The 17595-nt window shown below is 36.3% G+C and overlaps 2 protein-coding genes across 4 annotated transcripts in view; one reads left to right on the top strand and one right to left on the bottom strand.

The window, feature by feature from the left end:
• Positions 1–2801: 2801 nt before the first annotated feature.
• Positions 2802–16436, bottom strand: TSPAN19 (tetraspanin 19; the record flags this gene model as incomplete). Its single annotated transcript, XM_079303110.1, is given in 9 exon segments — positions 2802–2836; positions 2839–2872; positions 3454–3464; positions 5134–5272; positions 9205–9243; positions 10459–10566; positions 11839–11901; positions 15983–16101; positions 16298–16436. Coding segments are annotated over 9 exon segments (687 nt in total).
• Positions 16050–17595, top strand: part of LRRIQ1 (leucine rich repeats and IQ motif containing 1) — a 101571-nt gene continuing 100025 nt past the window's right edge. For all 3 annotated transcript variants that reach the window (XM_079304970.1, XM_079304971.1, XM_079304972.1), the window contains exons 1-2: positions 16050–16198; positions 16888–17050. In XM_079304970.1, the coding sequence (XP_079161096.1) occupies positions 16922–17050 (129 nt within the window). In that variant the 5' untranslated portion in view covers positions 16050–16198; positions 16888–16921. The remainder of the gene's footprint in view (positions 16199–16887; positions 17051–17595) is intronic.

Here is a 17595-nt window from a genome sequence, read left to right on the forward strand (position 1 = left end):
GACACTGAGAGTGCACTGAGAGTAAGATTCAGTGCCCTTTTACTGAAGATTAACCATTGTGCATCCAGGCACATAAAAAGGTGGGGCAGGTATTAAGAGCACAAGACACAGCCCAATTTTAGGGCAGGGTTTAGAGCTCCCTATGTACAGAGATGAAGAGCAGAAATTCCAAACTGTACCATATATATATTTTACACTGGGCAAGTGTTGACCAAAAAGACTCAACAAACAAATAAACAAGCAAACAAACTAGAGAATCTAAACCCAAAATAAATGACCAAAGCAAATACACAAAACCAAGCAAACAGAAAAATAAAACAAACCACTGCTTTATTGCAGGATTATTTTTTGGACCCATCATAGCCTTGGATCAGCTTCTCACAGAGCTGCATGGCTACTAGTGTCAGTGCCCAGCCAGGCATGGGAGTAAGGCTAAGGACTTGAAGTGGGACCACTCTGCAGCAGAAGAGTGATTTTAAGTCAAATGAAAGTGACTGTGCAACCCCAGTCTCTGTTTTCTCTCTTTACTTTGCATAGAGAATTTATGCAGTTATGATTTCTACCTTAACACTTGCATTAATAATTCCTTTAAGGACATCTCCTAATTTTAGTGACATAACCTCTTAATTAGCTGAACTGGATCCGCTCATTAGCTTACAGTTTTAACACACCTACTGAGAGCTCTTTGCCACACCATTCCTTGGAAGCACAGTCTCTCAACGTAATATTCTCTTAGTACAGTGTCATGTGGCTATTAGCTTCCGACTTACTCAATATGTTTTTAACTGTGACTATGTATAAAGTGCATTTATGGCAGTCTGCAAATCTTATGCTTATTTTCTCTATCACTTGCATTATTCTTAAGCTCCCTGTGTCCTCTAGCGGCCACCTATCAGAATTGCATAAATTAGCAAACAAATAATTTCCACTTTTGTATCTCAAAATATTTAAAAATATAATTAGTTTTCCTTCCTATAAATTTTATCTTGTATTCATTCTTATTCCTTTTTTTTACTGAATTTTACAATAATAGTGGTATATTATAGTTATTCCTAGTAAACATAGCAGACTATGTGGCAGTATTGACAATTTTATATATAATCTTCTTGCACACACACATTTGTCTATTGTCTACTTATCCATGTGCTTGCTGGAGATTTTGGCATCCATTTTGAATTGTGGATGGTTATACAGGTCTTCTCAGGTATTGTGGAGCATTTCCTTACATACAGAGTCACATTCTTCTCTCACTTGGACATGCCAAGTTTTTCCTTAGGACTTTAGAAGTTGCTTCAGTCCATCCTAAAATAATTTGTGTACAAACCACAGTACATTTTTAAAGAATTTGGATTTCAGCCTATTGTGAAAAGCCACTATGTGAGCACATAATTGACAATTGTTCTCTAATGAAGATACATTAGGGACAAATGCAATTTTCAAACGTAACTTTATTTGGGACTTCCTGAATTCTTGACCATATATTATTGAAGTGGGCTCCAGTTCATTTGTTGTTAACCATTTCAAGTTTTAAAAGCTGTAAGTTAGGGCAAGTTGGCTCTCATACAAACCAGCAGAATAATGGCATTTCTAAGAGGATGTCATTCCATAATATTGACGTAGGAAAAAGGACTAATTGCTACTCTACAGGAGTACCTCACACTTCACATGCACTTGTATACTTGTCCAGTTACACACGGCTGCACTTAGCCAGGTAATCCCATCCTCAGTATCCTTTTGAAACAGGAGACATGATTAATTATTTCAAGTGTAACAAACCACTGAAACATGAATAGGTAGTTATTAGATTTGGATGTAATTCATATGAAAGAATGTGCTAGAATAGTGAAGAACACTTCCAGGTGGACTGAATAGAAGCAGTTGCACATTTGCAGGAGATACTTCACACTGAAGTATTGTATACTTCCCAAAATGTACCTCTTGGAGGGAAGGAGTGCCTGAATTTGAAGTTCTTTAGATGAAAAAATTCAGCCTGTGGCAAGCACTTGAAGTGGAACTATTTTCATTCTGAATAAAAAGAAGATATGATAAGATTAGAAAATGTATAAGATTAGAAAATTGATTACTGAAGGGGAAGTTTTTGAGAAAAAATTAAAAATGCTACTACATATGCTTGTAATAGTACTCCTTCCTCTGTTTCCAAGATATCTCAAGTCACCTTATTGATCAGTGGATAAAGAATGTTTTAAGGTTTCAAGACCACGCCACTTTGAAGCCATTTGATTAAATTATTGGCAAGAGACATCGAGTGAGAAAAAAAGATGCCAACAGCAACACTCCTTGGAACAGACTTGAAGATTCCAATATTTATAAGACTCAGTGAAATTTCTTGAGATTAAATTACACAGCAGATAAGGACAAAGGAAGAGAAGCAGAGAAGGACTGGAAGGAAAAGTAAAGGCCTAAGGAAGCAACATTTAGTAAGTTTTTTTCTTGATCAAATCTGATAAAGGGCTTCTTCTGCTTCAAAGTGGATTGTACTATATAGTACTATTACATCACTTTGAACAAGTTGATCCAGGTACTCAGGGAATTAATACTCAGCTAATCAGTAAGATTTGTTAACCAGTGAGTGAATAATATAGTACTTCAAACTTTAGCACAGAAAATTTTGTTACATACTACCAAAATCATAGTCATGAGCAAAACCCAAACACATTTAAGCCCAAATATTAATATTATCATGATTACAACAAGCAGAGCCTGATCCAAATTTTAGTGCAAGTAATTTCATAGGCTGTCATAAGAATGGATCAGAGAACCACAGCAATGCTCATGAGAGTTCATGATTCATTTGGCCAAATATTATTCTTCCTGAATTTTCCAAATAGCCAGGGAGTGCAATCAAAAAAATCTGGGAAAGGAAAAAGGGTGAGATAAATACAACAAAGTGTTCAAACTCACTTATGACTGAGCCAATCTGACTGCTAACTGGGCTTCTATGAATGAAAATGCAGAGGATATAAAGGAGAATGATCAGGATGTCTTAAGACACAAGCTGAATTTTCTGCATCCATACAGATTTGCTGTGTGAAGTCCAGCAAGTCACTTGGGTCCCAATTCACAGAATTGAAGTATCTTGAAATCTGTTTCAAGTGACACATTATTAAGTGTTAAGTGTTAAAAGTTTCAGGACCCTATGAATCCAAATATGGTTGGATACAATGACTTTAAAGGTCTTTCCCAAGCTCTTGAATGGGGTTAACAGTTCTTTACCATCTCACAAGAATATGTCAGTGAGGATTAGCTGTGTATAAAAAAGAAACTTTTTTATTATTGAACTGGATCACTAAGTACATCTACAGGAAGGTACAACATATGAAAGAGGCAAAATAGAGTATGTTTTTAATTGTCAGAGTAAAAATGCACTGATTTCATATTCAACCTTACATTTTTAGATATTATAAAAAATCCTTCTTCTTGCCTTCTGCCTACCTTCAGGGTATCTGTGGGGTGAACAATCAATTCTTTTTGCCATTATTCATGTGGTTTTGTTCTGATATTGAAAGCTCTATTCTTTTTGTCAAACAAAATTTTCTCATAGATATGTGGGAGAAGAGTTTCATTGTTTTGCCTTTTTGATTTAGTACACTCATGGAATAGGTTCTGTACAAATAGAGGACAAAAAAGGGTATTTCAGTGCAGAAATTTTACATGCTCTTTAACCACTTCCTGACCTTGAAGTGCTATTTGCTTTCAGAAATTTGGTCAATCACTTCATTTTACAAGCTTTGGACAACATAATCTCTGATGGTGTTTGAATATAAGGGAGATTGTTGGTAAACAGTGCTTGATCTTTCTTCTAATTAAAATTGATGGAAATCTTCAAAAATTTTGTAGAGCATGTCAAAACTGAATGGCACTGGATTGATTTTTACTCCCAGTAACAAAAATCATGTCAATTTTGGAACGTATATTGCATCTTTATAGGAAGATACTTTTAAAATATATAGAATTTTCTTTATGGTATGTTAGGTTCTTGTATTTACTTGCAAGAAAGCAAAAACATCAATTATGTCTATTGTGGAACATTAGCTACAGCTAATAATTAAATTATCTGAACTAAACAGCTTGTTCTTAAGGAAATTTGACATTTTTCAATGGAAATGTTCCAGAACTTCTGATTTAATCATAACAGAATTTGGTTCTGTGTGTGTTTAACTGGGACATTAACTTAAAAGTAAATGCTAGAAAGAATGTTTTTAAGTTTTCATTGATTCTTATGAATTATGCATGCTGAAATTTATGTATCTTCCAGGTTAAAATTTATATTTATTATATTGTTTTTTTAAGACAACTGTCAAATTATTATGTTGATTAAAATAGGTACAAATACAATAAAACACATACATAAATGCTTTCTATACTTAGAAGTGATTTTTTTAATGAGAAGGGTTTGTAGAAACAGGGGAAATTCAGAACTGATGAGCAAAACAAGACGAGCAGATGTCACTGGACAACTTCCCATTATTTACTATTCTGCATTGTCAAGAAGCAACCACTGCCCTCTGCATTTTTGTCCTTGTTTGCTAGTCCTAATAACACTGCATGGTTTTTAAAAGATGATAATAGGTATCACTTTTCTCCAGCTCAGGTGGTGATATCAGATGGTCCTATACTAACCAGTCCCTTGATATTAAACCCTAAAATGGACCAGTCTTAAAAAACACATCATATTTCAGTGTCTTGCTCATTCTACTTATCCTGTTAAGTGTTGGAGAGGCCCTGGAAACAAATAATAGAAACAAGTGGAGACATTTTTCACAATTACAAGTGGGAAATGTACTGTATACTTTTTATATACTGATGCTTTCCATTATCATTGATGTGCACAGCATGGGTTTATGCCAAGATGCTTCTTAAACCACTTTTTAATCTCCCTGTGATATTGATCAGGCACAACTCCTTTTCTATTGAAGCATTCCTTATTTAGAACTGCCTACATGGCTGACAGCTAACAAATAAAAGGTAAGGCTTTTAAGTAACCAGAGACAAAACAAAGAATATTGTTAGAACTTCAGCATTTGTAAGCCACTTCTTGAAGGAAAATATATTTTATACTTTATTTTCTAAAGTTTATTTAGTAACAAAAGTTATATTCTTCAAGAAGTTTACTGTATGTTGAATCCCCTGGGACATCACAAAACCATTTCTTCAGATTGTATTTTGTGCATGAGCACAGGAACTGAGTATTATTTTTCTTTGTTCTGTTCCTTTCCCACTGTGTAGCATTGTGTCTTCCACAGTACTCCATCTACAATAGAAATCAAAATCATGTAACTCCAACACTTATAAAGACTGTCACATACAGGAATTTTCACCCAGATGAGTGCTAGCTATTAAGTAGTTGATTAAATTAGTTGGATATTTTCCCTCTGTATTCAATACAGAAATGTTTCTACAGGAGATGATTTGCCCTTGCATATGCATCATTTCCTATGATGCACACTGGATAGTCTAGACAGCAACAGTATGACATAATAATATATTTTTGAAAGGAAGTGCATCCAGCTCTGGAGTCCTGCACCCAGTATTTATCCTGCATCTGGAGTTCTGCATCCAGTTCTGGGAACTCCAGGATGGGAAGGACATTGACCTCCTAGACTGAATCCAAAGGAGGCCACCAAGATGATTAGAAGGATAGGAACCTCACCTATGAAGAAAGGCTGAGAGAATTTTAACCAACCTGGAGAAGGTTCATGGGTGATTTAGTTGTGGCCTTCCAATACCTGAAGGGAGTCTACAAGAAATGTCAAGAAAAGCTTTTCATAAGAGCATGTAGTAACAGGATGTAGGGCAGAGGCTTCAAACTGAGAGTGAGTAGGATTAGATTAGATTAGATTAGATTAGATTAGATTAGATTAGATTAGATTAGATTAGATTAGATCAGATCCTCTGAGGCTGATGAGGCAGTGAAATAGGTTGCCCAGAGAAGTTCTGGATACCTCACCCCTGGCAGTGTTGAAGGCCAGGCTGGATGGAGCTCTGGTCTAGTGGAAAGTGTACCTGCCCATGTCAGAGGGGTTGGAACTAGATGATGCTGAAGGTCTCTTTCAAATTTGGCGAAAGCTGTCCTATCCCTGTATAAATATTCAATTTCAACAACTCCACAGGTTTAGTTAAAATAGTCACCAATTTAAGGAGGATATTAAATATCACCAAGAATATATTAAATACTATTAATGATCCTCGGGGTTTTTTTGTCCAAATGCCAATGATTTTTTTTCCAATAGGTGGGTAGGTGATGAGTCTGTGCTCCTATGAGAGTCCAATAAAACTGCAGTCAAGTATACCAGCACATAGTCCAGCTGCACCATTGACATAATGGGGTCACCACTAATCACTTGAGAAATCATGAATGCAATGAATGGATTTTCAAAGAACAGATTTTAAAAATACATTGCAAATGCATTTGTAATCTTGAGACTAAACATATATGCTTTGTGAATTATCTGGAATCATCAATTATCTTCAGCACTCACTAAAAATTATGTAACTCACCTCTGGAAGAAGTTATATTAAGGGACACATAGCTGATCTGTAGAAGCATATTAAAGCAAATTATGCTGTTAAACTGTAGTGTTTATAATTAAAAGCTCATAATGCGGAATTAATTTCAAAGGTGAATAGCACATCACTGGTCAAAAACATTCCTAACAACTTCCAAAATAATTGATACCATCCAAATGTTTTAAAGGACTATTCTAAAGAAGCAAACAAATTACCTGCTGCCAGGCCACAGGAAATATTTTGAGTGATAACTAAATATGTGTATTGAAAGTACTAATTTACAAGCTCACTTTAGACCTCAAGCAGTATTTCTGAGAGTCTCAGTGCAAAACCTATACAAATTTTCTTACAGGAGGAGCTCAACTTTGACCTTATAACATCTCTGCTTAGTTCACATCAGCCTTGAGACCTAAGCAGATCAAGTGTTTTGTGCTATCTAGCAGTGTAAAAAATACTAGGACTCCCATTTTTTCAGCTGCACGAATTTTTTCAGGTTTCAGTGACCAGAACCCTCTGCTCCTACATGAAATAAGAATTTCTTCAAGAGCTTAATCTCATCCATAGTGACCCATATAACAGCAAAGGATCTGCCAACCCACATCATATAATAACAGCAGATCTTGAAAAATTAATCCTTTACTAAATGAGATTTTTAAAATAAGTTCTGATTGGTATACACATTTCTGGTCAATGCAGTATTTTTAGACGTCATATTTGTGGGATTTTTTTCCTTACATCATGCTGCATGGCATGTTCCACACAGATTCCTGATCAGTCAGACTCTCATTCCTTTATACAGAAATAAAATCATCAATTCTGTTGTTTCTTTGATTGTGAACCTGTTAATAAATATTTATAGCATTTGATATATATATATATTGGTAAGAGTGTGGATGGATAGTACAATCCTTGATCTTTTTTTGACATTCAGACTTCTTCGAGGATTACTTGCAAGCAGCAGCATTCTAATCAATTTGCCAAATATGATCCAAGATGCATCATAGCCATTGCACTATAGGAAATTTGTAAGCCCAAGGGAAGGATAAATGAAGCAAGTCAAATCACATACAGAGCACAGGCAGGCAGAAGATGGAGCCAGGAGGGCCAGGAAACACTTTAGTTCCACTTGATCTGTCCTCAAATACTAAATCTTACTTCTCATATGTACTTTTAATAAGCACAGCAATATATCATAATAATCACTTTATATCATAACAATCACTTAATGTGATACAAACTTCTGTGACTATCACAGAATCTGGCCAGAAGATGTTTTGCTGTAGGCTAGGGGAATGAACAGCTCATACTGGCCCTAGGTTACGCATCTTTGCTGAGACTGGTAAAATACACCTTCAATAGTAATTGAAGCAGGCAAACTCATCATAAAGAGTCTGATTAGAGAGACTGTAGCAGGGAGTGTATGCAGAACAGAAATCCTAGGCGACTAAAATGTTTCATTACAAAGCAATAAAAAAAAAATCAAGCTTCTCCAACTCATTTCCTTTGCTACAGCCATCCTGAAATCAAAACTCAAAAGCTTTCACAGTGAACGATGTAGCCATCAGCAACACTTAATTAAGGCTAAGATCAAGTGTAATTACAGCTGATATAAAATAAATTTAACTTCAATTTTTCAATCAATTTTTCCAGCACAAATATCTGACTACAGAATCAATTATTCCTGACAGTTTAAATCTTTCAAAATATAAAAACATTGTATAAAACACAGAAAATGTCATCATTAATCAATAGTTGATAAAGAAATTCGATTATACAGATGCTCTTTGAAGGACCCTAAAAGTATTTCATTTGTGCTGTACTCTGCCTGGATAGCAGCAGACTTTGGAGAACCACATGAACCTTACGAGAACATTGTCATTGGAGGTTTTCTTAAACCATAGCTTTTGAAATTATGGAATAGAAAAGTGGCCAGGCTGGTATTGATTCAGTACAGATTACCTTCCATATAACACTGTGAGAACTACTCAAGCTATGGCAATTGCTATCTGTAGAAAAAACAAATGACTGAATGAAGCTTCAAAGTGGAACAGTAACTAGAGACAACAGCTATGTTGGTATTTATAGTGGATTGCTGCTGTCCAAATTGAAGATACATGTTCCTTAAGATTAGATCTCTGCTTGTACCTAAAATACAGGTTCAAACAATAAGGTTAGTAATTCATTGGTATAGTTTGCATGCCATGATACCAGTAAGTCCTACTATCAATTGCACAGGGGGAAACTGCTGTCATCCACTAACAGACACAGCTCAGCATCTGATGCTTCCTCCCATGCCTACAGATACCCAGGAAGGAGGGATTGACACCCTGAATAAACCCTCAATAAGGAATAAAGCTGTCCCTTCCACTGCTGATTCCACATTCCTGAGTAGGAAGACTATGGTTTTTTGCAGGGGAGAAATTGGAAATATATCTCCATGCACTGCCATTGACTATATTGAACCACTCTGAATTCCTCAAATTAAGTTTTTAACATCTTCTACTATTCCTGGTCAACATGTAAAATAGTCAACTTCAATTAAATGGTAACACAGTTTACAGTGAGAACTGACTATTACATACTTTTGAATTAATTGCACAAAACATCTTTGAAGCTATCAGCAGTTCCACATAATTTACTTGCATAGCTCTTCTTTTTTCATAATTGCAATAATGCCATCTGCATTACAAACACTAGGATTTGAAAATTCATATACTGAAAAAAAATGCCCAAAGCCAGCTAAACTATGTGTGAATATCATTTTGAATAAGTGACCAATACAATAAAAAATTCCAGAACCTCACATACAATCCTTCATGACTATTATTTAGACTGATTTCAACAAAAATAAGAATTTCTTTTCCTGGAAACCTGTGGAAAGTGACATCATAGTCTAAGAAGCAGACTTCAAGCAAAACACAACTCGCTGGGCTTTGATTAAAGACACAGCCATAATTTTCTTGCAAGTGAAGAACAAAAGCTGTTTTTAAGTGGCTCTGCTTCACTGAAGAAAATTCTTATTAATTTATTTCCTGTTTGAAAGACAATGGTCCCTAAGTCCCACACCTATTTCAGAACTCCTGCAAGCTATAAGGCACAAAATACAAAGATAGTTGATTTTGCTTATTTCCAATGAAAACAAATTTTCACCCACAGTATCTAGATACTGTGATGGAGATGATTTCACGGAATTTGGAAATGAGGCACGTGTTTTTCTTTCATCACCTTACAAACTGTGAGGCACACACTACATTCCTAGGTGGCAGCAGGGGGAAGAAGGAAGTTTCCTGGTTATAGCACCTGGGCTTCACTCTGCTGTGCAAATTTATATTTGTAGTGCTTAACAAATGAATCAACAGTGAAGTTCTCTGCTTCAGCCTAAAACAGATCTCTCAAGAAGGGATAAACAAAAGATGGAGGAAAAAAGGTGTCAAAATGATAATAAGAATGTATACTATACAATTTTGCAGAAATAAAAGTGTTGTGCCTTTAAAAAGAAGGAACTGTGTATAAACACAGAGCCTTCAGTTTAGTCTACATAGGTAATAGCTTTTTAATCATACTTTGATATTTCAATATTATAGCCATACTGTACCTATCTGTGCTTTCAAGTTGCAATATTCTGGACCAGTCTTTTCTTTATTTCTTCAACACATACCAAGTATTTAAAAACATCTACACTAATAAATACAGTGGTTAAAATATTTTCTGCATAAAACTGCAAATATTTAGGCATTGGAAACCTTCATGTAGTGATATGGAAAGATCTTCACTTGTGTTGAGATTTCATTTGAGCCAAGACTTTATCTAAACATGTCTTTCTATCAACAAATTTGTATGTGCAAATCACACCAGGACAAGATCACATTTTTCATGCACACAAAATTCTCTCTCATTTTACAAGAAAGTTGAAGGCTACTTTCCACTTACTGTAACTAGCAGACATTTGATTTCCACAACTCCAAGGACTCCCATGGCTGATGTAAAAGTAATAACAGATCCAATGCCAAGTATTATACAAGAAAGACATGTTACTAGCTAGTTCTTGGCTGAAGAAACTGTAACACAGTGCATTTGTACTGATACTTATTTTCCTTTTATTTTTATGAGACTTCCACTTAGGCAACTTATTCCAGAAAAACTATCTTTGCAACACTATTACTGAAAAAATGGAAATAATAGAATGATAAAAGGATATTATTATTCTTCTAATTATTATAGTTATTATTGTTATTATTACCATCTACATTCACTGAAAGAAAGAAGATTTTCATAAATTTAGACAATGATAATAACATATGACATATAAACAGAACATTCTCAATTGAACAATGTGAACCACTCACAGTGAAATCAGTGAACAATTACAGTTTAAGCTTACAGATTTTGTTTTTCTGTTTGCCAAGGATTATTAAGACATGCAGATACTACAGGAAGATAGATATATATTTCTCAATAAATTAAAGATTTAGTGCTGTCCTCCCTCTTTGCAACTGGCCACTTACTCCTTTGCATTCCAACTATTTGTGCATAGATATGGAAAGTAGAAGTGGTTTTAAATACTTTGAGCCCAAATGCTTTCTCACAGAATTACTGCATTGGATGGTTCCTATGCCATTAGTTTGGAACTGACACTTCTTCACATAACCAAGGCAAGCTGCTCTTTAAGAGCACATCTGTTGTTATGTGACCCAAAACATACTTTTCTGAGGAAACAAAAAAAAAAAAAAAAAAATAGACATTATGGGGAAAAGGGCTATCCATAGGGAGAGGCCATATCCTCACCTAAAGGATCTACCACCTTGTCAAGTCCAGTCTGGTAAATGATATAAAGAAAAGATGAATAGAGCTGATTTATTTCTCAGTGCTTCATCTATAAGCTGCACAGCAAGAGAAAGAAATAAATCACTTGCATAAATTATAACAATATTTGAATTGTAGGTATAGTAATACATTTTCTCCTATTTTGATCATCATACCACATAATGAGAGAAAACAAACTCAAGAGGAAAAAAAAAAACCTTACTACCATGCAGTTTAATGCAATACTGCCACCTTGTGAAAATCCATTGCTTCTTCTGTCCTTTACATTGAACCATGCAACCATAAAATGGTTTGCAAGGGACATTAGAGATCCCCTACTTTCAACATCCCTGCCGTGGGCAGGATCACATGCCACTAGGCCAAGTGAAATCCAGCCTGGATTTGAACACATCCAGGGATGGGGCATTTTTATTCTTTTAAATCATTTAAATCATTTAATCATTTAAAACAGAAGAAAAATTCTATTTATATGCAGAAAAAAACACTGAAGAAATTCTTTCTGTCAAATAAAAAATATAAGCCAAATGTCAAAAGCATGACACCCAGAGCCTGATGGGAAGGGGAGGAGAAGCAAAGGATTGTTTTTTTAATTAAGAACATCTAAAAAAAAATAAAAATAAAGCTTCTAAGTAAAAGAAAGAAAACAGAGTTTCTTGCCTAGAAAATTCCACTGAAGATATTTAAATAGAACTTCTGTATTTGGTTTTTTTGTCTTATTTTTATTCTTCTGTTTTCAGTTTTGGATCCCAGCTGAAAGTATAACCATATATTCAGTTCATTATGAAACAAATATAAATGCTCTTATAAATTACAATGGAACTTCCTTTCTCCAGGTAATATTTTAGAATTTTTAACAGTCACTGATACATTGAACAAAAATAATAGGAGCAGTAGAAAGCATCAAGATGGTGTATAGTCACCATTGCCTTTGTTACACTGTACACGTTTTTTTGCTGGTTTGTTTTTGTTTTTGGGGGTTTTTTTTGTTTGTTTTTTTGTTTGTTTATTTGTTTCAGTTTTGGTCTTGTTTATTTTAAGCTGATAAAGACATTTGGAAGCAGCATGTGTTTTGGAAGATTTCTATGGCAAGATTTACATAGCCTGGCATACACTTGTTCTATTCTTCAGTGCACTTACTAAATGGTAAGGATAGCAGCTGAAACAAGCAGATTACAAATGTGAAGCTTCTGCAGACAAAAATTATTTTGCATTAACAATTTATTTTATATAGAAAACACATTATATATGTACCAAATTTTATTTTTTAGAAAAAATATTCAGCAAACACAAGCTTAGCCTGCCCTGTCAAGATCCTCAATGCCTGGATTATAAAACTTTTCTTCTGCATGAAGAAAGCTGTAGTAAACTTCTCAAACTAGCTCTGCAGTGGAGTGGAGTCAATAATGGGGTCAATAATGCACCTAGTATAATTATAGACTGTATGAGACAACAGGCTTTTCAACTTCTCTAGAGAAGTTTTACTACTTTTAAGAGTAATTGAACTTTTATTTTCAAAAATAGAATGCATTCAAACAGTGATGTGGTGCATTTTTTTAAGAAAAAGCCCCCTGAACAGTTATATATTCAACCTAAAAACTGGAATCTGCACAGTTCTCTTATTAATAACATTACCTGTGTGGCAACAGGTTTCAGGAAGTTTTGGCTCATTTTGATGCACTTCCTGTCATTCCATGATATGCAATTGTTTTCCCTTCATTTCCAAATTTGTGAAATGAAGAATTTTCATTACAGCACAGGTTCAAGATTGTTCAGTCTACAAAGCTGGAATCAGTGCCAACACTTGTGATGGGGATCTCAGCAGCAACAACAAGCTACACTTGGGGTTTGTGTGAGGGTTCAGAGAGCTGCAGAACCTACAGCTTCAGGGACACTGGCAACCCAAAAGGCATTGCAAGGGCATCAGGGCAGGGTGCCACAAGTGATAAATCCACATCTTTCAATCTGTGCAACCCATGGTGATGAGGGCCTCTGCACAGTCCCAAGATGTCATTAGGATCAGGATTAGGGCTAGTGTTAGTGTTGAGTGAGTCAAAGAGCCCACAGCTGCAGGAACAATAAGGGTGTAACATGAATGGCAAGGTGGTCCCAGTAGGGTCTCCATACTGCTGCTCTTACTTCTCTCTAAACTCGACCACCCATAAGGATGGGGGTTGTATTGTTAGGGTTAGTGTTAGGGTTAAGTTTAGGGTTATGTTTAGGGTTAGGGCTATGGTAAGCATTAGTGTTAAGTTTAGCCTTCCAGTTGAGTGAGTAGTGATTCGAAAATTCTTCATTTTGTGAAATGAAATGAAATATTTCTATGATTTTTATGAAACATCTCTTTTATCTTGCAAATTTTTGCGCTGGACATGATCTTTATTCAGTATGTGCCCAGCATAATTCCACTACAAAAGAAGCATGTACTGCACACTCAATCAGTGGAAAAAAGAGTTGGTCACATTGAAAAGTTCACCAGTGACATGACTATATAAAAGGGATGATTTCAAGTGGATATGCTTCCATTTTTTTAAATATTTAAATATCCTGCTTATCAATAACATAGGTGAGAAAACTGTAAGCAGTTGCCCTTGAAGCAAATATTTTTTGCTTAATTCTTTTAAAACTTTCTGAAAGGTCCTCAGCTTATTCTAAGGACAGTAAATGGATGGGAAAACCCCTACCATTTTTGGCAGATCCTTCCCATTGCTCCCAAAACACACATTCTCTAAACAAAAGCTAAATTTCTAGATCTTAATTTTTGGTATACCTATTTTTGCATCTTGATATTCCTCATCAGACACAGGGTTAGATTTGCTCCCCACAAACACACAAAATGTTATTATCTGCACCCTGCCTGATCTGTTTAACTCTTCCTAGACTGAATTCTATTGTCTCTATAAGTCTATAAGTCTATAAGTAACTGGATATTTTCTCCAGCTTTTAATAACCAGTGAGGAACTTTTACACACACAGTGATAGGACAAGGGGGGCAGGTTTTAAACTAGAAGAGGGGAGATTTAGATTAGATGCTACAAGGAAATTCTTTACACCACCAAGAGTGGTGAGTTGTGAAAACAGGTTGCCCAGAGAAGACTGTGGGTGCCCCATCCCTGTGTTCAAGGCCCGGTGTTGGGTTGTGGTTATTTTCTTTAACGAACTGAGCAGCTATCTGTTGCTATAAAGTAGTTTATTGCAAAGGCACATTAGTCTTGAAAGGCAAAGAGTCACAAGCGTTAAAGCCCGTGCTCAAGTTTTTTGATATGGAGTTTCAATTAGAAGCAAAGCCTCAGTCAGAGGTAGGAGCAGCTCCCGTTCCAGCAGGGAGGTTCCAGCAGGGCTGGTGTTGCTGTGGCAGCTCCTGTCTTGGAGATGATGAGGAGAGAAGAAAACCAGGAGAGCAGGAATAAAAGCAAAGCAAATCTCTCCCCAGTGCATAGATTTTTATACACAAATTACTTAACAAGCTAAAAACACAAACTCAAACCATTTCTTTTTAACGTATTAGAATTTTAGTTTCTTAGCAAGCCAGTTTATATATAAACTAAGCATATGGTCTATCTTGTTTCATTAAGAAACATTAAGCAATACTCTTACTACAGTCTTATTATGTCTAAAATTATGTTCTGGAGTCTTTACAGAAACACTAGTATCTAGGACTACGTTTTTCAACCTTTACTAGAACTCATGCTTCTACATTGGTATGCAAAACCTTCATTTTTTTAAAGCACTTAGGACTTATTCTTCCTTGCTAGCTTATTCTAAAACCTAAACTTACACGTTTATGCTGTGTACCAGTGGCTTAATATACTTCAATTCATTCAAAGGTTTTAATTCAATTCTTGCACTCTGGTTTCTCTTTGAAGAATTCAGAAAGACTTTTTATTTACAGACTTCACCATCCAGACTGAATGGGGCACTGAGAAACCTGGTCTAGTGGAAGTTGTTCCTGCCCATGGCAGATCGTTGGGAAGAGATGATGTTGAAGGTTCCTTCCAACCCAAACCATTCTATGACTCTATGAATTTGTATTTGTATTTACCTTTCTCTCACAATTTTTTTAAACTCCTATTAATTTTGTCCTACCTGCAGCACTGGCAGACCCAGGCTGAGCCACTGGTCCCCTGCCCTTGTGAGGCTGTGCCAGAGTCCAGCCCCAGCCCCAGAGCCAGCCAGCCCTTCTGAGCCATGACCGAGCCCCAGAATGGGAAGGCAGAAGGAATTTTCCGTGTGTTTTCATTTTTCTTTACTCTGGAGTTCTCTGGGCAAACAAGAATGGAAGCAAACACTCAGTGTTTTAATCTGTGGTTTCGGTATGCTTTTAATTACATTCTTCCCCCAGTTAAATATTTTTTGCAATTTATTGTGAACACTAAATTCCAGTCTATGACTTCAAAAAAAAAATCCCAAACACAAACCAAAACCAAAATAAAAATACCCTCACAAACAAACAAAAAAACAAAACCCCAATACAAAAAAACAAAAACAAAAAAACAGAAAAAAAACCAAACAAAAAACCAAGCAAACAAACAAATAAAAAAAACAACCCACGAAAAAAGGTGGAGCGAGGCGCACCGTCTCACGCGGGGGGCACTGCCTAACACCCCAAGAACGCGAAACGACAACTCCTCACGAAGTTTGGCTCCTCTCGCTGCCCGTCCGAGCCACTGTTTACCGTTGCCGTGGTGACTCTCCCGCGGTAGCAGCGCGGTGCGGGGTTCTCGTTCCCTCTCTGCAGCTCCCCACCGTTCGCTGTTGGCAGACGCGGAATTTCAGGGCACAGGGGAGGCCTGTCTCCAGAGGCGGCCAGAAAGGCGGAGGCTCCGTGAGGAACTTGACTGAACTACAAGTGAGTGGGCTCATGAAGTAGATGGGGGGACCGGAGGACTGCGGGCACTCTGAGCAGTGGACTACAACTCCCAGCATGCAAAGGGGCGGTGCTGCGGACCTGTCAGGAAGCAAGGGTGGGCGGTGCTTCCTCTGGGCGCGGTGCCTTTCGGGAGGTGTAGTTTCCTCTCAGCCTGGATCTGCTTCCCGCCTTCCCGGCAGAAATGCGCTGTGTGTGCGCGGTTTCCCCCTGCTTGCATCCATCCACAAGTTTTTTACTTCTCTCTGTTACATGATTTCTCATTGCTTTCTCTGTATCATTAAAACTTCATCGAGTGCTTCCTATATCTGAGCCTGATTTTGTAATTGTTGATATTTATTTATTGTTCAAATGTTTGTTTGTTTGTTTGTTTGTTTTTCCTTTGTAGCTACTCGGGCTAGGAAAAAAAAATCTTTGTGAGGAAGTAGAGGGCAGGTGGAGATTTTCAGTATTGAAATTTAATTATATTTGCAAAACTCTAAGGGATATTCTCAGGAGGATTCTCCTATCACAATAAAAAGTTTTTCTTATTTCTTGCTTGTTGATATGGAATGAGGTTTTCATGTTTTAAGCCAACTGTTCAATAAATACATCTGAATGAACTCAGGTTAAATGAGGACTCTCTTCATTTTGGGTCATGCTCTGTTGAAAGGTATTCTTTTTTGCTGTAGCTTTCAAAACAGGTAAAACACTGTGGGAAGTAGAATGTCAGAAGATATTGAAGAAATTGAAAAACAAGTAGAAATGGAATTAGACAGAATCAGTGTTTCTTCGTTTGGAACAGATGATCTTGTCTCAGAGGTACCAGATGACCCCTCGAGTGACAGTGACACAGTAAGTATGCAGTGAGCTAAAGCTGCTTCTGCAGTGCAGAAGTACAAAAAGTACAAAAGTAGTGTTGGCATTGGAAAGCCCATTTGATGAGTGAACACACCTAACCTGAGGATTTCTTCTGAAAAGTAGTCTTGGTAATATTGCTTCATGAAAAGTGTAACCTCCAGTGGTGACAAGACAATAAGAGAGATGACTATCAGCATTCTGCTTGAGAAGATCAGACCTGGAGATTTTGTTTAGCATCCTCTGAAGCTGGAAGATTTTATGAGGTAGATTAAATCTGGATGAATAAACTGATAATTCTTCACTGAAATCTGTATTTTAATCATACAAGAGACTGGATTAAGAGATTTCTTATAAGATTTCCAGATCCTAATTTCATATAAATAGGTTCTTCAAATCCTCTTTCTTGGATGACTTCTTATTTTGGGAATAATTTCTTATTTCTTTCCTTTGAAATAAAATCAGTTATTTGGGTTATTTTCTGCAATTTTAATCTTTCAGATTCATAGGAAAGGGATTAGTTTGTAGCATATGAGGCTAGA

This window comes from Erithacus rubecula (genome assembly GCF_903797595.1).
Source record: "Erithacus rubecula genome assembly, chromosome: 4".
NCBI lineage: Eukaryota > Metazoa > Chordata > Aves > Passeriformes > Muscicapidae > Erithacus > Erithacus rubecula.